The sequence below is a fragment of the Mytilus californianus genome, unplaced genomic scaffold, assembly GCF_021869535.1.
Source record: "Mytilus californianus isolate M0D057914Y unplaced genomic scaffold, xbMytCali1.0.p SCAF_2, whole genome shotgun sequence".
Taxonomy (NCBI): Eukaryota; Metazoa; Mollusca; class Bivalvia; order Mytilida; family Mytilidae; genus Mytilus; species Mytilus californianus.
Genome location: NW_026262668.1, coordinates 130,310,929 through 130,331,947, shown reverse-complemented (window position 1 = coordinate 130,331,947; position 21,019 = coordinate 130,310,929). Strand labels below are relative to the sequence as shown.

The following is a 21,019-nucleotide window of genomic DNA, read 5'->3' as shown; positions in this document are numbered from 1 at the left end:
AAGTATTACCTTAGACCCTGGCTTGATGGACAAGTTCTCTGCATGGATCATTATTTCTCCACCTTTCTGTAAGTATTACCTTAGACCTGGGTTTGATGGACAAGTTCTCTCCATGGATCATTATTTCCCCACCTTTCTGTAAGTATAACCTTAGACCCTGGTTTGATGGACAAGTTCTCTCCATGGATAATTATTTCCCCACCTTTCTGTAAGTATTACCTTAGACCCGGGTTTGATGGACAAGTTCTCTACATGGATCATTATTTCCTCACCTTTCTGTTAGTATTATCTTAGACCCTGGTTAGATGGACAAGTTCTCTCCATGGATCATTATTCCCCCACCTTTCTGTAAGTTTTACCTTAGACCCTGGTTAGATGGACAAGTTCTCTCCATGGATCATTATTTCCCCACCTTTCTGTAAGTATAACCATAGACCCTGTTTAGAGGGACAAATTCTCTCCATGGATCATTATTTCCCCAATTTTCTGTAAGTATTTTTGATGGAAAAGTTCTCTCCATGGATCATTATTTCCCCACCTTTCTGTAAGTATTACCTTAGACCCTGGTTTAATGGACAAATTTTGGCAAGCTTTTACTCAACCTTTTGATTTGTATGAACCACATCAACAAAGGACAACTACTTAACATCAGATTTACTGACTTAGGACAAGTGCAAATAATTGCAGCGGGTTTAAACGTTTTAATGGTACCAAACCTTCACCCTTATCTGAAACAATAGTGTTACATCACAACATAGAAAGACACACTATAAAATATCAATTGAAATGGCTTAACCATAGTTGCCAAGTGACATGATATTCGCTTGTAATACACGCTTTACAACGGTTTACACGCGAGGATTTTGTCATGGCGTGTACACGCTTTTCACCACTTTACACGCTATTACACGCTTTTTGTTGTTTTGATTTTTGGTCGTTAGTGATATCGTGATTCTCTGATTTTTCATTACTTGACAATAAATACCGAAATTTTCGAAACAATTGTTTGGACGCCATTGATTATTTTTCTTATTGACGAACAGCAAAAACCCTTAAGGTAAGTAGTTTGTGATTAGTTTTTACGATTTTGAAAGATTTTCTTTCTTTCAAATTCACTTAGGGGAAGTGTCCACAGAAAGAGGTCGCTTTCAGGACCACTGCCGTCTAAAGAGTCGATTACTAAGCGAAAACGATGTGAATATATATTATATGTACGTACCAAGATTACTTCAAGATTTATAAATTTTTCGAGTTTAAAGGAGCGACGGATGAGTAACGCATAATGTGCACCCTATGTTGCAATCATAACAATACATGTGAGAGGAGAACTACAATGTAGCTATGTGATTAAGCATTTAATGTTGAATGGTAATCAAATTATAAAATATTTTTTTTTTTCAGTTTCAAATCTGGCCAACAGATTTCCACAGGTCATAGGGGTTGGAAATATCACGAAGCTGTTGGATCAGTTCTCATAGTACCAGCTGTAATCTGATGAACTTCCCAGTTTTGACCAGGCAATAGCAACATATATATTTTGTTGGGAGCAATGGCAGAGATATCATAAAAGATGATATTTTAGATGGCAAAAAAACGTTATGACACTCTTTCAAAGCTTAATAAAGCTATTATATATACATATAGTTCAACCAAATATCAATCCTGACTGAGAGAGAGCATTTTCAATTATAAAGAAGTGTACACTGAATTCTGATCAGAACTTGACAATGATATATTGTGTGCCTAGCTTGTTATCAAGTAAATGTAACCAAACTGGCAATTGATTAGAATATGTACCAGTGGTGTTGCTTTAAAAGCAGCAAAACAGACCACTGTTGAAAACAATAAAAGTTTACAGTAGAATATTGTTTTTTATATTAACAAATTTATATAGTGTGAAAAAGTCTGCATCTACGTCGCGTGTTTTCACACGCTTTTTGACATGTCATGTCATGTTATGACATGATTTCTCATTGTCAGAGGTTGGCAAGTATGGGCTTAACTCAATCAAAAGACATATTAACACCAGTGAACATACACTGAACAAATATATGATTACTTGAGGTTAAAAAAATTACAGTAAAGATTCTGATTTTGTTGCAAGGCAAATTGTTCTCAGAAGAGAAGGGTATAAAATAAAGAATGTGTGAACAACAAAATTAGATAAACTTAAAATGAACAGCAAAAACTCTCAAAAGGTTAACATTGCCTTAGCGTAATGAGTAGAAGCCAAGTTCCTAATCATTTCAAAATTTATTAACTGATAAATAAACAATTATTTTTGGCTTATTTAAATTGTGTAAATACTACTTTGAATTTCACACACAATTACCATAGGCCAGGCAATCATACCACATCTCCTTATTTTTATAAAAAAGATTATCCCCAACCCTGCCAGGTCTGTTTTTACCCTCCACGTAAATTCTTTTTTTTAACGGACGAAAAAAAAAGAGGAAGCCTCTCTTTTAACTATCAATGATGCTTAAATTGTCTGATAATTTTTATTATGCTCCCGCTGTAGCATTTAGGGGGCATTTAGTGTTACCCTTGTCCATTCGTCACGTCCGTCCGTCCCATCCGTCCGTCCTGTCTGTTCGTCCCGAAAATTGGTTTCCATTCTCTAACTTTAGTTTGCTTCAACCAAATGGTATAAAACTTATACACAATGCTTATTACCACAGAACACAGATCAAGTTCGAAATTGGGTGGCATCACTTTTACCGTTCATGAGTTCTGCCTCTTTATAAACATAAAAATTGCTGAATTTTTCGTTTCCGTTCCCTTACTTTAGTTTGCCTCAACCCAATGTTATAAAACTTATACACAATGCTTATTACCACAAAACACAGATCGAGTTTGAAAATGGGTGGCGTCCCTTTCCTGTTTGAGTTATGCCCTTTATAAACATCAAAATTGCTGAATTTTTCGTTTCCGTTCTCTAACTTTAGTTTGCCTCAACAAAATGTTATAAAACTTATACACAATGCTTATTACCACAAAACACAGATCAAGTTCGAAATTGGGTGGCGTCACTTTTACTGTTCGTGAGTTTTGCCCCTTTATAAACATAAAAGTTGCTGAATTTTTCCTTTCCATTCTCAAACTTTAATTTGCCTCAACCAAATGTTATAAAACTTATACGCAATGCTTATTACCACAAAACACAGATCAAGTTCGAAATTGGGTGGCATCACTTTCACCGTTCTTGAGTTATGCTCCTTTATAAGTGGAAAAATTGCTAAATCTATTGTTTCTGTTCTCTAACTTTAGCTTGCCTCAACCAAATGTTATGAAACTTATGCTTATAATCACAAAACTGTCTTAACTACGTGAATCCTGCATCTGTATGTGGAAGTTGACTCATGCATATTTACAAGCGGGGGCATCTGTGACCCATAGACACATTCTCCATTTATTTAAAATGTTTCACTGATCATTTTTAAAGTAATAGCTTATATCACAATATAGATCAAAATGTAATGTCTAACAAGTTTTTTTTTCAAAAATTTGCTGTGAGTGGTTTAATAAATTCTCTGTACAGTGAAACTGCATGTCCCTGGTTATTATATTTGCATGGCTGTTGCAATTATATAAAAGAGGAGACCACATATATATATAAACTTTAAAAACTCTACTAAAAATTATAATACATTGAATGTAAGAACCTTTACATGAATTATATCAAGTTCATACTTTCTCAAAACAAATGATAACATTTATTACTTGAAAAAACAAAATGGAGCATTAGTATAACAAATACATGTGTTTTTAAACATGTAACTCAAACCACTTTGGAATTCTAGAATGTTTTTACCACCTTTACTGAAACATAATCATATGAATATAAAGTGTTGTATATCTTCAAGTGTATGTTAAAATGTATATAAAAATAAACAAAACTTATTTGTTTCAGATGTCAAATGAAGACATGATCTGTAAATTCTCTAGAATACATGATTGGTGAGTAGAAGTATACGTAGCTGAGCTATATTGTTACAAGAATTGACAGATTGCAGTTTTTTCTATAATTTAAATAAAAGTTTTGTATAGAAAGGTTAAAGATATACATATAAAACTTTGGACAAGTCACAGAATTATTTTATAGGGTCTCTTTAATTATTGTAAAACAAAATTTTACAGTTTTAGTCTCCCCTGAAAAGAAAGTCAAAGTCAGGTGAGACTTAGATATTACTATTTAGGCAATTGGGTTATAACATTTTGCTAATACCTCAACTTTTGCCTACAATAATAAAACATGTATGAGACCTGTATGGCAAAATTTTACCAGGAAGTAATTTTCAAGTGGATCAATTTTTAAAGAAGCAAAAAAGTATGTAACTATTAACAGATCTTTGATAATTACATTGGTTGATTGTTGATTGCTTTATTACTGTATATTTGGTATTTTTGGCTTCAGCTTTTTTTTTCGTGATTTGATGAAAAAATGGGAAGGTTAAATTTTCACTGTGTATTAGTTTTTGCTGTTGGGAAAATATACACGAAAAAAATAACTGTATCATATTGTTAAATATATAAACAATATAAACTTGATTGACTGACAGGTAATCAATTACAAATAAATATGAGTACTACAAACAAATATACACATAATTTGGAGAACTTTCAACAAACATAAATTGAGAACATTGCGGCATGCTAGAAATTGAAGTTAAGATCACTTGTGTGATGGTACAACAGATGTACAAATATCTGTAAACGTGATTTATTTTTATAACATATTTATATTATCTTCAAAATGTTAGGGTTATGACACCAATCAATAGATCAGTGCTAATTAATGTTTTTTACATGTCACTGATGGCTGTGTTGTCAAAAAGTGTACTATTTATTATTAGCCAATTTAATTATTATGAAAATAAATAATTAAGAATGCACATTCTTGTGATCTGTCGAACAACACAAAAGACTCAATAATTAACAGTATGATGTATGAAACTTTCAAGCAATGATAAATCTAAGAATATGCAGCGAAATTTACACGCAGTCAAATTTTCACATTTCTAGCTGCTACGAACAAAGCAAAAATAAATGAAAAATTAAACGCACACAAAAGGTTTTGTAAGGTAAGTAGGAACAACATTGTCAAAAGACAAGGAAAAATAATGTGTTTTCACAGTATTAATGAAAGTTTCAATGTTTATTTTAACTATATATATGTTAAATGATACATAGCTTAGGTACTTTGTATCATGAGAGAAATGTGAACATGGTGTTTTGTATGGCTTTGCTTCGATGTTATAACATTTATTTGCCATAATGATATATACTATAAATTGAAATGAACATTAATGTCCTTGTAAATATTATTTAAAGTTATCTGTAGTAAATCATCAAAAGTTAAATTTTCTGTATGATGAATAATATTACTAACTACTTTATATAACCAATATTTCAGGAAGAGGAGTCCAGTTCATGCATTTTCCTGGCACCCACACACGGTTAAGTTTGCCTACGCCTTACATGATGATTCTATTAATGTACATATGGGCAAGAGTGATCTGGTACCGGTACTGAAACATAAACTGCAGAAAAATGTTGCTGATTTATCATGGCAGTATGTGAACTATTAACGTTGACTTAAATGATAATTTATTCAAAAGGACTGCTGCTAACAGTTTTTATACGACTGCAAACATTTTTGCGGTGGTATATTGGTATGACGTTGGCGTCATCGTCGTCGTTGTCCGTAGACACATTGGTTTTCGCACAATAACTTTAGTTTAAGTGAATGGATCTTTATGAAATTTTACCATAAGGTTCAATACCACAAAAGGAAGGTTGGGATTGATTTTGTTGGTTATGATACCAACAGTTAAGGAATAAGGGGCCAAAAATAAGCAGTTTTGTAACTTCCTGACAATAACTTGTGTGTTAGTGTATGGATCTCTCTGACATTGTACCACAAGGTTCCATATCACAAAAGGAATGCTGGGATTGATTTTGGGGGTAATTGTCTCAAAATTTTAGGAATTAGGGGCCAAAAAAGGGGCAAAAAACAAGCTTTTTTCTAGTTTCATGACAATAACTTGTGTGTATGTGTATGGATCTTTCTGAAATTGTACTACAAGGTTCCATATCACAAAGGGAAAGCTGGAATTGAGTTTGGGGGTAATTGCCCAAAACGTTTAGGAATAAGGGGCTAAAAATAAGCATTTTTCTAGTTTCCAGACAATAACTTGTGTTCAAGTGTATGGATCTCTTTGAAATTGTACTGCAAGGTACCATACCACAAAGGGAAGGCTGGGATTGATTTTGGGGGTAATTGTCTCAAATATTAGGAATTAGGGGCAAAAAACAAGCCTTTTTCTAGTTTCAGGACAATAACTTGTGTGCAAGTGTATGGATCTTAATGAAATTGTACTACAAGGTTCCATATCACAAAGGGAAAGCTGGGTTTGAGTTTGGGGGTTATTGCCCTAAATGTTTAGGAATTTGGGGCCAAAAAGGGGCCAAAAAACAAGCATTTTTACAGTTTCCAGACAATAACTTGTGTTCAAGTGTATGGATCTCTCTGAAATTGTATTGCAAGGTACAATACCACAAAGGGAAGGCTGGGATTGAGTTTGGGGGTGATGAATCATACGGCGGTTCAAAAAATTGGGGGGGGATTTTTTTTTCCTTTTTTTCCTTTTTTTTTTTCTTTAAAATTTTCCATTTTAAGTTGGTTATTTTTTATTTATATATAAAAGCAAATAATAATGATATGGTTTGATTTCATCAAAAATTGAAATATTGGGGTTCTTTGATATGCTGAATTTAACTGTGTATTTAGATTCTTAATTTTTGGTCCCGTTTTCAAATTGGTCTACATTAAGGTCCAAAGGGTCCAAAATTAAACTTAGTTTGATTTTAACAAAAATTGAATTCTTTGGGGTTCTTTGATATGCTGAATCTAACCGTGTATGTATTTAGATTTTGGATATTGGACCATAATAGGTAAATAAAACATATTTTAAGTTCTTAGACCACATTCATTCTGTGTCAGAAACCTATGATGTGTCAAATATTTAATCACAATCCATATTCAGAGCTGTATCAAGCTTGAATGTTGTGTCCATACTTGCCCCAACTGTTCAGGGTTCGACCTCTGCGGTCATATCAAGCTGCGCCCAGCAGAGCATTTTATTTTTTTCATGATAACCTAAAACAAAAAATGTAGTTTTCATATTCCCCTTGTTTTAGCTGACTTGACTATTAGGCAAAGAGAATATGTGTATGTAAAAAACAGCTATCATGATGAATAATTAAGATGCAAGGACTTATTAATCCTTTCACCTCAAATGTTTTTAAAATTTCTTAGGTTAACAAATATAATTTTCAAAAATGCTTAGTCTGTAATCCTAGTAATCCCCAATGTATAAAATTCTCTTAGATTCTTAATAAAACAATGAAAAAACATATTATATGCTTCTGTACTCATAAAACATCAACAATATTTAATATTCATGGATTTACACAGAAATTGCTTTCTAGGAACAAATGCTAAACATGTTTGCGGGCGTCCAACCTTCTCTTAACCTGTGACAGTGGTGTAACAGCACAAAATATGAAGAAACTATAATTGGAAAGGGCTTAACTCATCAGATTGATACAAAGCACAAAAAACAACTAAAAAAAAAGCACAAGTACATATCTGAGAGTACCACAATTACTGAAAGCTAGTTCAATAACAACTAATGAAAAAAATCAATGATCTAAGACTTAAATATCAATTATTTGTATTGCTTTATTTTTCAGACCCCAGTCAGCTTCAGTTTTAGCAGTAGCCTGTCAGTCTTGTGTGTTAATATGGCATGTAGAACCTACATCTTTAGCTACTAGGTAAACTTCATGTAAAAGATAAAGTAACCTTGAATGATATGTGACTGCATTATAGCATACACTTTATCTTAATTGTGATGTATTTACTAATTCTTAAGGATAAAGTATGTCATTTTAGGCATTTTACCTTCTATAGCTCTTAAACATGAAATGTTTAGTTTCTTTTAGAAATGTTTATGATTGAAAACATTATGTTTAACATCTTATTTTGAGACCAGAGACTAAATTTGACAGATTCCAACTTAACAGAACAATAAAATTGATACTTACCGGTACATTAGTCTTAAGTCTGTTTACAGCTCATACATATCACAATTATTTATTCATTTTTATATTTAGAATATAACACTTTGATTGAGCAAAAGAATGTAAAGTTTTAGTGGTAGATTGAGAGAATACTTTAGTACTTAGGCTGGAATGAACTTAGAACAATGCTACTTGAATTAAGCAAACAAGTATACATAGAAAAATGAACATCTTGTTTATAATTGAGAGTAAGATCAGTGGTTGTACAATGGTAAAAGGACTTGTAATGCAAAATAAAGGATATTATCTATCAATGTATGACACAAAATCACTATGCCCGTATGAACACACTAATTAATGACATTTTGTTACCGTTCTTCTCAAATTCACTTATATTGATAAGCAATATATAGGGGGGGTCACTGAAATTCATTCTTGCTGTATCAATCATTCAAATGTATGTGAAATATAAGATTTCAATGAACATTGTAGTTAGAACATCACATTATTTTTTGCTTTTTCAGCCCTTTTTTATTGATAATTATAAAGAGCCTATTTGTGTTCTTTTTAGGTTACATTTAATCAGTAAAATTTTAGGCACATTATATGTCCATTAGCAACACCAAGTTTTTATCAAGTTTCACATGATAAGTCTTAACAATACATATTTGTAGATCTGCGTTCTTAATGGATTTAAATATTCTTTCAGACCCTCAACAAGTTCAGTACAGGTTTTACAACAAAATAGTCATACTCCCGTAACATGTCTGGCCTGGGATCCTAATGGTAGAATTCTTCTGTCATCGTCACCTGTAGATACTGCTATCATGGTTTGTCATAATAACATTTGTTAGCTCACTTATATTACTTTTTCTTTAATTCATAAACGATTAATCCTTTTCCTGACCTGTTGATTATTTTTATTTAATCAACATGTGATTCCTTTGATCTCAGTTCTTCATTGGGTTAATATTCATTTATGACGTCAAATTTTCTTGCTTTCCTCTGAATTTTCTATTTTGATGTCATAAAAAAAGGCGACCATACCTGATGACGTCACATAGAGAGAACACATCTTTTTGCAGATCATTCGAAAAGAAGGATTGAGTTTGTCTGCATATCGTTTAAAAATCATTAACAAAACAGATTCCACCACCAAACCTTGTGCAATACTATAGTTTTCCACTCTCGACAGTTAAATTTTGAATATTTAAAACGCTTTTTAAATTTGAAAATTTAACTGTCTCGAGTGGATAAATATCATATCACACTTGTTACAGTGGTAGAATCTATATATATCTCATTACAGAAATCCTTAGTGTTCAAATATTTTTTAGAGATTCATGCAGTACTCTCAGAAAATATTGTGTGCATTTAATACTGAGAGTGTTGAAATCATGGATACCAATGGGAGAGAAAATGCGATGCAATTTCTGGAAATGATACATATATATAACACTAGACCACACCCGCGACATCGCGGGTCCGTGACTGATATTAAAGTATCTAATTATGTATAAGCCTTATTTTTAATCTAGATTTTAAGTATTGGTATTGTCATATGATAAAGTCATGTTCATTATAAGAAGCACGGTTTTCTCTGCTTTCAAAAACTTACTGTTTGAACCCGTCGACCTGGAACTTATTAATTATTTTGGAAACAAAAGGGCCTTGAGTGGTGTAATTTGTAATCAACATCTTTGTCCTATGTTAGTTATATAAAAAGTCGAATTCTTTGATATGCCGTTTTTACGTCATGCTGGTTAACAAATTGGAAACTGTACCTACGTCTTTATTTCAAGTCTTGGTTTTTAAAGGCAGTGCTTTAATGCCTTTCTAGTTGCCGTGTTAATCTTTCTTTCCGCGATATCCAACTTATCTACGTGGGGGGTCATTAGGCTCCAAGTAGATCCGGAAAATGTTGATCCTGTCCTCTTCTTATTGTGATATAAAATGTTTTTTGTTTCATTTCATTTACATTGGGAAATAGAGAAACGATCATTGTGTTTTGTTAGTTTTAAAAACTTTTGATATATTTGTATTTTACATTATAAGCAGTCTACCGATTGACAAACTAGAATTATTTGAATTCCGTGTGTAAAGAGGTCGGGTTAATTTCGAGTGTTATCTGCAATCTAGATGTTTATAAATCATTTCAGTCGTTGATATAATAATTAAAGGTCGACTGAACATGAATTATATTATACAATTTAAAGCGCATTTCTGTTTATGCACACGAACCCGTCTAACGTTATTGTTATTTCGCAGTTATATAAAGTAGCAATATATCGTTCCTGAATAGGTGGCGCCGTGGTAGCCGATCCTGTTCTTCAACTTCCGGTTTCTGCACTGTGCAACTATTACAGTTGCATATTTAATTAACGATGCCAAGTACTTGTTGTTGTGTACCTGGATGTCATTTAAGAGGAGGACATGCATTTCCAAATGACTTAAAAAGAAGGAAAAGTTGGATCAACGCCATGGCCCATACGCAGATTGGACGAGAACACGGTGAAATCGTGGAGTCCATCTCAATCAGCTGTTGTTTGCAAGGCACATTTTACTGAAAAAGACTACGTGCAGGAAACTATTCATGGTAAAACTCTATTTTCTTTTTAAAATATATAGTTGTATATGTAATCGCCATGCGAATAAACCAAAGTCTGTTTACAACCGCAATTATCGTTTTAGAATAAAAGGGGGCGGAGCGTCTTTTTACCACAGAACACCACAGAATACCACAGAATACCACAGAACACCCAAAATATACCACAGAACTACACAAAATACAATAAAACTACTAAAATATACCACAGAACATTGAATTACTTTACAAAATGCAAAACTAATAATTCAGAATTATATTATTTTTATAATTCGGGCTACACTAATGACAGGACGATTGACCGGATGAGATATAAATTTCTTTAATGACTATTATTCAATATTTAATAATATACATGTACTTATTCATATTGTAACAACTCTTAACATAAAATTAAACAAAAATGACAACTACAACGATAAATACCCCAGAATTACAATTGTTTTAATACCGGTAGGTGTTTTTGGTATAGACCCAGTAATAGGCCAATTCAGTTTGGGGCGTAGCGATAGTGAGTCGACCCTAAAGAAAAATTAAATGTCAAATTATAAAAAGAATTAACAATAACAATAATATAATGTCTGAAGTATTTATATTTCGAAGTTCTGTGGTATATTTTTGGTGTTCTGTGGTATTCTGTGGTGTTCTGTGGTATTCTGTGGTATTCTGTGGTAAAAAGACACTCCCTAAAAGGGGGTGGTTAATTAAAGACGTCATAATTTTTTGGATTACGATTCAATGTGATCTGTTTGAGATTTTTTGGTGCTTGCTACAATTATAATGATTTCTTACAAGAGGTATATCATACTGAGAATTATTTTAGCAGTAATTATGCTAATGTAGTAATGACAGGAATGCATAAGCTATGCTTCATAGACTTTCTTGAAAAATATCAATGACAATGTTAACAGGAACAAAACAATGACATGCTCTCATCTATATTATAGTTATTTAGGTACAAACAATGTATGTTTGTTGCATACGTCTCTCATTGTTTGTCCTTTGGATTTACATAACATACATTTTGATGTACATTGAATCAGGCTAACATAGTTTTATCCAGATTGTAATGAATAAATCTAGTTAATATTTTGCCAGGTAGTACAAAGTATGCATTGCTAATGGAAGTTCATTTAATTATCAAAAAACTAATGTTTTTTAACCTTTTTCAGAGCGCAAACCCTCCATACAGAGACTTAAGTCTACTGCCATTCCCAGCCTATTTTCCTGGATCAAGCAAGAGACTGAATCGTCCGCAAAAAGAAAAATCAGGGCAGTTTCCTGTGAAAACAAAAGAACTAAACTTGATGAATATTGTAGTAGAAATCTAGAGGAAAGTTTTGATTGTAAAGTTGGTTTTCCTGAAGAAGTCATTCATACTGCAGACAGGATTTATGACTGTCCACCACCAACTGCCGAGCTAATGTTGAGCTTCACAGATGGAATTACGCAAACACCATCAATGCCTATATTTTCAGCAGAGAATTTTGAAATGAAGACACGTGACACAGCCATGCATTTTTATACCAGTTTAGAGTTGTATACTAAATTTTTTTTTGTTTTGACCACACTTGGTCCAGCAGCACATTGTTCGAGATACATATATTTTCAAATTGATAGGGTGTCATTTGAAAATCATTCTTTTTATGACTTTGATGAAATTGAGGCATTATACAACCAACTTTGAACTGTCTAGATTCTAGATTGAAACTAGTGTTAAGAATATTGTGTAAACATGGATTGTTTTTATGTCTAAACAGTGGCGTGAACCTAACACTTGGCCATTTAGTGGTTTAGTCAGGTATTTTTCGCCATCCAACTTCAAATTAAAGTTTCCTACAACTTGGATTATTATTGACAGCACAGAATATCCCGTGATAAAACATAAAGCTCCTAGAGCTCAGGCAACCTTTTCATCATATAAAAACAGAAACACTGAAAATACTTGTATGTTCGACACCTGGTGGTTTAGTCAACTACAAAAATGTATGTCTCTAATGCATATGTTGGTTGTACCAGTGACTGTGAAATAGTTGAAAGATGTAGAATACATGTGTAGTTCAATTATGTGATCCAGGTGACAGTGTGATGGCAGACAAAGGTTTAAATGTGCAAGATTTGTTTGCTCATTTTTTTCAAAAAAAGAAACAGAATTAGTTCCAAAACTCTTATACGGGATAGAAAAGTCTCCAATTAACACGTGCAAATAGAGCTAATTATTGGACTTGGCAAAACATACAAAATTCTAATAAATCCTATGAATGGAACTGAAACAAAACTTTCATCTGAAATAACATTTAGTTGTTTTATGTTGTGTAATTTTAGAACTTGTATTGTGCCAAAGGATGCATAAATAAAAGTGACGCAATGAAGTTTGTTCTGATATATATAAATAAATATTATTTACAATTACATGCACATGTAAATTGTAATGCATAAAAAAATAAGGAGATGTGGTATGATATTCAGTGAGTTTATCGAACCAAAGTGCATAAGAAATGGGTTAAGCAGTTACAGGTGTTACTGTCACCGTACAATCTCCAACAATTAGAAAAAACTTGTAACATGTAAAAAATTTCAGAGATCTTACAACTAAGTTTGACTTTGGTGAATTGTTTATATCTGTTGATGTAAATATAAAAAAGAAGATGTGGTATGATTGCCAATGAGACAACTCTCCACAAGAGACCAAATGACACAGAAATTAACAGCTATAAGTCACAGTACGTCCTTCAACAATGAGCAAAGCACATACCCCAGAGTGAGCTATAAAAGGCCCCGAAATGACAATGTAAAACAATTCAAACAAGAAAACTAACAGCCTAATTTATGTACAAAAAATGAACGAATAACAAATATGCAACACATAAACAAACGACAACCACTGAATTACAGGCTCCTGACTTGGGACAGGCACATACATGTACATACAGAATGTGGCGGGGTTAAACATGTTAGCGGGATCCTTACCCACCCCCTAACCTGGGACAGTGGTGTAACAGTACAATATAAGAACGAACTATAAAAATCAGTTGAAAGAGGCTTAACTCATCAGATGGATAAATACAAATACAAGTGGACGTGGCCAGGTAGTTGTACATCCAAACAACTAAAAGACACTAAGTACAGATCTGAGAGTACTCGCATTTACTGACAGCTAGTTCAAAGCCACTAACAACTGATAAAAAAATCTTGCATCTAAGACTGAATTATCAATCCGTAAGCTCCCTTTAGAATTTTATAAATTTTAGATTTTACATTTCTGAGTTGTGGGGTTTTTATTCATTAAAAAAGGGGGGATTTTCCAGTTTTTGGACAACAACTCAAAAATGCTTTAAGCAGTTTGCATGAAACTTTGGTGAATTATTTATAGCTATTGATGTAATCTCCCTATTGATTTTCATAAATTTCAAATATGACATTGAGAAGAAATTGAACTTTATTTGTTTATAGTCTGGCAACAGATTTATTAAGTATTGCGCAACAGCACAGTGTACTGCACAACAGCAAGAAATCTTTTAATTGAATATAAATTCAATTAAAATAAAACCGATTTCAAGTTCTTTGACTACATTTATTCAGAAACTATAATATGTCAAATATTTAATTACAATCCAAATTCAGACCTGTATCAAGCTTGAATATTGTGTCCATTTTTGCCCCAACTATTCAGGGTTGGACCTCTGCAGGTGTATCCAGCTGCGCTCAGCGAATCAGTTTATTTCTTAATTAAGAACTCCTTTTTGTTGAGCCTGCGACTTTTGTCGCAGAAAGCTCGACATAGGGATAGTGATCTGGTGGCGGCGTTAGCTAACTTCTTAAAAGCTTTATATTTTAGAAGGTGGAAGGTCTGGATGCTTCATATTTTGTATATGGATGCCTCATGTTACGAAGTTTCCGTCAGTCACATGTCCAATGTCCTTGACCTCATTTTCATGGTTCAGTGACTACTTGAAAAAAAAGTTAAGATTTTTTGTAATGCTAAATTCTCTCTTATTATAAGTAATAGGATAACTATATTTGGTATGTGCGTACCTTGCAAGGTCCTCATGCCCGTCAGACAGTTTTCACTTGACCTCGACCTCATTTCATGGATCAGTGAACAAGTTTAAGTTTTGGTGGTCAAGTCCATATCTCAGATACTATAAGCAATAGGTCTAGTATATTCGGTGTATGGAAGGACTGTCCAACTGGCAGGTGTTATCTGACCTTGACCTCATTTTCATGGTTCAGTGGTTATAGTTAAATTTTTGTGTTTTGGTCTTTTTTTCTAATACTATATGCAATAGTTCAACTATATTTGGTGTATGGAAATATTTTATGATCTATTTGTCAGTCACGCAGGTTTTTTTTTACCTTGACCTCATTTTCAAGGTTCATTGCATTTGCTCAGTTTTAAGTTTTTGTGTTTGGTCTGTTTTTCTTAAACTATAAGCAATAGGTCAACTATATTTGTTGTATGGAAGAATTGTTAGCTGTACATGCCTGCCTAGCATGGTTCATCTGACCTTGACATCATTTTCTTGGTACATTGGTCAATGTTCAGTTTACTTGGTTAATGTTCAGTTTATGTGACAGTTGTAATAAAGCTTTATATTTAGGACTATCAACATAATATCAATGATTAGTAAAGAAGGCGAGACATTTCAGCATGTGCACTCTTGTTTCATTCATAAATTACTTTATACTTGGAAATATAATTTTGCTTGGAGTTATAGTTTCTAAAAAAAGTATTGTCATTGAAAGAGTTGACATGTTGCAATGTACATTTATTCTACATAGTTTTATGGTACCAAATCAAAAGTTTATATAAAAGAAAGAAGTCAAAGTTTTCCCATCATAGTTTAGTTACATACATTTTTTTTGTACCTGAGGTCGTTGAATATAGATCATTATATAAATAAGGAGATGTGTCATGATTGCCAATGAAACAACTATCACCCATACATTGTACTTACCAGTAACAAACCACATTTGCAAAGTCGAATAAAATACAGTTGATAACATTTACTTATTACTAAAAAGAAAATGCTAAACTATTTTTAACAGTATTTGACTATAAACATAGATAAAAAAGGTACAAACTGGACATAATCCACTAGTTCATAAACAAATGAGAACAATCGCCTTCATATAGTGCTCAGAATATGACATTCATAAAACTTGTTCAATATCATTAGAGAACTCTAAATCTTAAATACTGAAAGCCACCTCTGATAAGTACAATGTACTATGCAAGATAATGATATAACTGGACTAAAAATACACACAACCTGTAATTAACTGCCTTTACAGCGCTTTCGCGCTTTGATTAGTATTGGTATTGGACCTGTATTATTATCTTATAAAGTTAAACTGATTAAAATACTACAACCGGAAACAATGTGACAATGATTGAATTTAGTAGTGTCAACCCTGTATAATGACGAAGTTTAGGTGTGATTATGACCCATGTATATAGCAAATGGTGGTGCGTCTGACAGATGCGGAACATACAGATTAGGTAATAGGTAACAGGTGACATACTATTGGTATCGGTATCGGATTCGACCCGGAATTTGTTAATTATTGGTAATATTAATTATGTGGAAAACAAAAGGGCCTGGAATGGTGTAATTTTTAATCAACACCATTGTCCTATATTAGTTATATATAAAGTTGAATTCTTTGATTCGTTATTTTTACCCTATGCCGGCTAACAAATTGGACCTCGTTATTTTAGTATTATAGATACAATGTTTACAATGATATCAGAATGCAAAATTTAAGTTCTGATTAATGCCATCTTTTCAAAATTTTCCCCCTTATAAAAACTGTTTTTAATTTAAAATAGATAAATTGAGTGATGTATTACAATTACTTTACTTTAATATGTAAATAATATAATATACAGAATTAATTTACTTGTATTTATAAAAAAGTATAGACCATTGTCAACAGTAAGTGTAACAAGTACCTTCTAATATATTTTAATTTCCATAATTTTTCCTTTTTTCTGTTTTTTTTTGCAGGCATGGGATGTTGCTATGGAAACATGTACACCTTTAAGACGTGTAGGAGGTGGTGGTGTATCGTTACTGAAATGGTCACCAGATGGCAGTAAAGTCTTTTCAGCCACACCATCACATTTGTTTAGGTATGTAAAGCAAATGTTTTAAGAAGAAAAAATATAGAAATATTAAATGAATCATAATGAATATGACAGTTGTTTTCCATTCGTTTGATGTGTTTGAGATTTTGAATTTGCCATTTGATAATAGACTTTCCGTTTTGAATTTTCCTTGGAGTTCGGTATTTTTGTTATTTTACTTTTTTCTAGAATGATGTGCCAGTTGTCAAAAATTCACTTAAATAACCATGTGAATCATATATTTCGGGGGTTTTGTGTGTTTGTTGGCTTGTAATTTGGTATAATTACAATACCTGTTACATGAGTTAAAGTTACTTTTGCCTTTAGGCAAGTTAATTAGGTGTTAAACCAGGAAAAGTCAATAAAACGTAGCAATATGGCCCTTCCCACATGTTAATCAAATTAAAAGAGTGTTTCATTTGGCAAAATATTATCTATGTTATAGTGCAACCTATACTTTATTTTTGAATGACATTTGTAAAAAAAAATGCAGGGTTTAATAAGGTCCAATTCATTATAAGTTCTGTTACTTGTGGTTAAACAATTATATATCACTACAAATTTAAAACAGATTTTGAACACTACAATAAGACTGAACAATTTATGCTTAGCAAGCACACATTAAAAATTTTGCACTAAAGTATCAGTGATCATAACTGATCTAAATTGCTTTTAAAGTAAAAAAAAAAAACAACTATTTTATTTATATACAGAGTATGGGAGACAACAAAATGGAGTTGTGAAGTATGGACGAAATGTACAGGCAGATGTAAGGTAAGTCAGTAAGTGGTATAATTAGTCCCCTACTGACGAAGTCGAAGGGGACTTTAGGTTTGCACTCTGTCCATCTGTCTGTCTATCTGTCTGTCTGTCTATCTGTCAGTCTGGCAAATAAGTTTTCCACACTTTTTTTCTTCGTGCTTGAAGATACTGATTTGATATTTTGTGTATTGTTTTATCATGACAAGTTACAGATCAAGTTCGAATTTTGTTCCAGTCTGATGATTTTGAGCAGAGTTATGGTCCTTTGACTTAAAAAATTCACTAAAATAGTCAGTTTTCCACACTTTTTTTGTCATTCTTGAAGATATTTATATGATAATTCGTATATAGTTTTATCATGACAAGTTACAGTTCAAGTTTGAATTTTGTTCCAATCTGATGATTTTGTGCAGAGTTATGGTCCTTGTTCCATATTCATATAACTTTAGTAGGTTTTCTATATGATTTTGATTTTGAATAAAACTGCATATTCATCTGGGGGAAAATTATATTCACCGTGCAAAAGGTCGCGCGCTTTTAAGTGTATAATTATGGTAAAATGGTTTGATATACATTTGGTTTTGGTAAATAATTGTCATTACATACATTTTCTCTCTTGGAATATGGAATAAAACAATTGCTGTCTTTTGTTTTGGTAAATTTGTGGTTTAATTGACCTTTGAAAAACTTATATTTGCTTCGGTCCTTGGCCTTAGTGAATATCAGTTTTTCAAAAATCAATAAAACCACATATTTACTTCATCAAAAGACAGTAATTGTATGTTATCCAATAAATTTGAAGGCCATAAATTTTGAAATACTTTCATAATAAAATCCAGAAATGCTTAGAAAGAACTTTGTAACAGAAAGTACTGTATTTTTTCAGAATTTCATCCGTTAATTAAATACTGCAGTGTCTGAGAGAGTTAAAATGTTGAAAGTTGCTTTGAAATGTCATTTGTACAATATCTACACCTTAAGATTACATTGGTTTGTGATTTGATATTGCATAGACCAGTTTTAAAGTAACAAGTATTTGATTTGATTTGTTGTCAAATATTTTGACAGTCTGTATTGCTGTTAAACGCTAGAATCCAAACAGGTTTCTTGGGTTAGAGATCCAGTGCCTCTATTGAATATTTATGAATTTAAGAAATAAAAATACTATGATACTACGTTATTATTTCTGTATTGGCCTTGTTATTGGTTCGAGGCTTGCTGTATTGGCCTGAGGCGAAACCGACGAAAGGCGAAAGCCTATGCAGCTATCCGGGGACCAATAACAGGGTCAATACAGAAATAATCACACAATGATATCTTTATTAATTAACTACTGCATGTGTTAATCTGTTGTTTTTTTGTTTGTTTTTTTTTCTTTCATAAGGTTTTTACATTTTGTACCTTGAACTAGAACTATATCGATCTGAATTTCCTTTTATAAGCTGCAATGTCAAATGATCTGGTTCTGTTTAGAGTTGTCTTCTACATTTTCTGTTTCTGAAGTCTGAGGATTTGTTCACCCTTTTCCGTCATTATAAAGTGTTATAATTCATATTTAGACGCTACACATAAATAGTTTTTAGAAAGGTTCTGCCATTGCAAGAGAGATGCAGAAACAGAAACAAAACAGCAAAAAATAGGAGTTGCATATAATTGCTAAAGAGACAACTATCTATAGATCATCATTCGTAAATATAAATCATGATACAGACATCTTATACAGGGATTTCACATCCAATATTTTATGGTAATATTCTTTACAAAGCACAAAAATGTCGGCATTTACCTCAAAAGCTAACCAAACCTTTAAACAGACTTAATAGGAAAGGATATAGTTACGATACTGTTGTCAAGTCATTAAGGATTGCATATTTTGGTATTAATATTGATTCACTCATAGGGTCTTTGCATCGGAAATAAACACATTTATTCTAAAACCAGTTGTTGGCATGATACAGGTTATGTTCTTCTCATATATTTTATGATGGTATGATACTAAACCCCTAACCGGAGGGATTGTACTTGATTTTCATATGATGAAGACATAATCTTTCAATCAGTTTAATTGAGGTCTGGAGCTGGCATGTCAGCAACTGCTAGTAGTCCTTTGTTCATTTATGTATTATTGTCATTTTGCTTAGTTTCTTTTGTTACCTATTCTGACATCGGACTTGGACTTCTTTTAAACTGAGTTTTACTGTTCGTATTGCTATGTGTTTCTTTATTCTACTTTGGTTAGAGGTATAGGGTGCGGGTTGAGATCTCATAAAACATGTTTAACCCCGCCGCATTTTTGCGCCTGCCTCTGGCCTTTGTTAGTCTTGTATGTTTTTTAATTTTAGTTCATTTATATGTTTTGGAGTTTAGATTGACGTCCATTTTCACTGAACTAGCACACAATTTTATTTAGGGGCCAGCTGAGGACCACCTCCGGGTGCGGGATTTTCTCGCTGCATTGAAGACTCATTGGTGGCCTTCGGCTGTTGTCTACTCTTTGGTCGGGTTGTTTTCTCTTTGACATATTCCCCATTTTCATTCTTAATTTTATCAACTGACCAAAGAACAAAGACGTTAACAATTACAGTTCTCCTGTTTGAAAAATAAATGACACCTTACAAGAACTTGAGAATCGAAAGTAGACAGTTAATTGAGTTACACATGTTAAATAGTTATGAGGTAGACACAGGGGTGAAACTTAACTTTGTAAGGCCAGTAGCCAGCTGGGCTACTAGACTTGAAAATCAGTTAGCCCAGACAAAAAGTTAGTAGCCCACTTTATTTCACTATGAGTATCACTGGTGAAGCCCGCGAATGCGGGCTGAACTTGCTAGGGGGGTTTGGGGGGGGCATGCCCCCCCCAAGAAAATTTTGAAATTTTAGACTCAAAACCCTGCATTCTGAGCATACCTGGAGTCGATTTAGATGCTTGGGAAAATGTAAATTTTGTCTTAATTTTGTTGTTGACTTCAATCAAATTTAATAAAAAAAATCATTTACAAAATGGGAATCTTCATACCCTGTGTACCAGTTTTTTTTTTAATATCTTTTTAAGACAACTAAAGAATTCTCTGTCCTTAAATACATGTAGATGATCGATGAAATATTTAATTTTATTTCTTTAATAATCTAATTTATTAAATATCTTGATCGATTTATTTTGCGTATCTACGTACATTTGTAAACAAATGACCCCCCTTTTTTCTCAAAAGACTTGTACACGTATTTCAAAGGCATTGTCATAAAATTGATATCTCCTCTGATTTTCTCTTTTTTGTAAACTGTTCAGTAAGTAGGAAACTAAAATCATTTTGAACTAGTGTTATTTATTTGTGGTCGACAATATTCTACTTTCGTTTTTGACCTTCATTCTCTGGACACCACGTGGGCTTTGAAAAGGGAACTGCAAAAGGTACTGTTTTCCAGATTCTTAACAA

At 32.6% G+C, this 21,019-nt stretch overlaps 1 protein-coding gene and 1 long non-coding RNA gene across 2 annotated transcripts in view; both read left to right on the top strand.

Moving 5' to 3' along the window:
- LOC127731027 (aladin-like) overlaps positions 1–21,019 on the top strand; it is a 67,283-nt gene that overhangs the window by 30,196 nt on the left and 16,068 nt on the right. The window contains exons 6-11 of the mRNA XM_052239773.1: positions 3,914–3,960; positions 5,417–5,575; positions 7,759–7,842; positions 8,798–8,918; positions 16,705–16,829; positions 17,537–17,597. Of these exons, the coding sequence (XP_052095733.1) occupies positions 3,914–3,960; positions 5,417–5,575; positions 7,759–7,842; positions 8,798–8,918; positions 16,705–16,829; positions 17,537–17,597 (597 nt within the window). The remainder of the gene's footprint in view (positions 1–3,913; positions 3,961–5,416; positions 5,576–7,758; positions 7,843–8,797; positions 8,919–16,704; positions 16,830–17,536; positions 17,598–21,019) is intronic.
- LOC127731033 (uncharacterized) lies at positions 10,156–13,065 on the top strand. The gene is made up of 2 exons (XR_007995421.1): positions 10,156–10,684; positions 11,866–13,065. It is a non-coding gene; the product is annotated as an uncharacterized LOC127731033 (long non-coding RNA).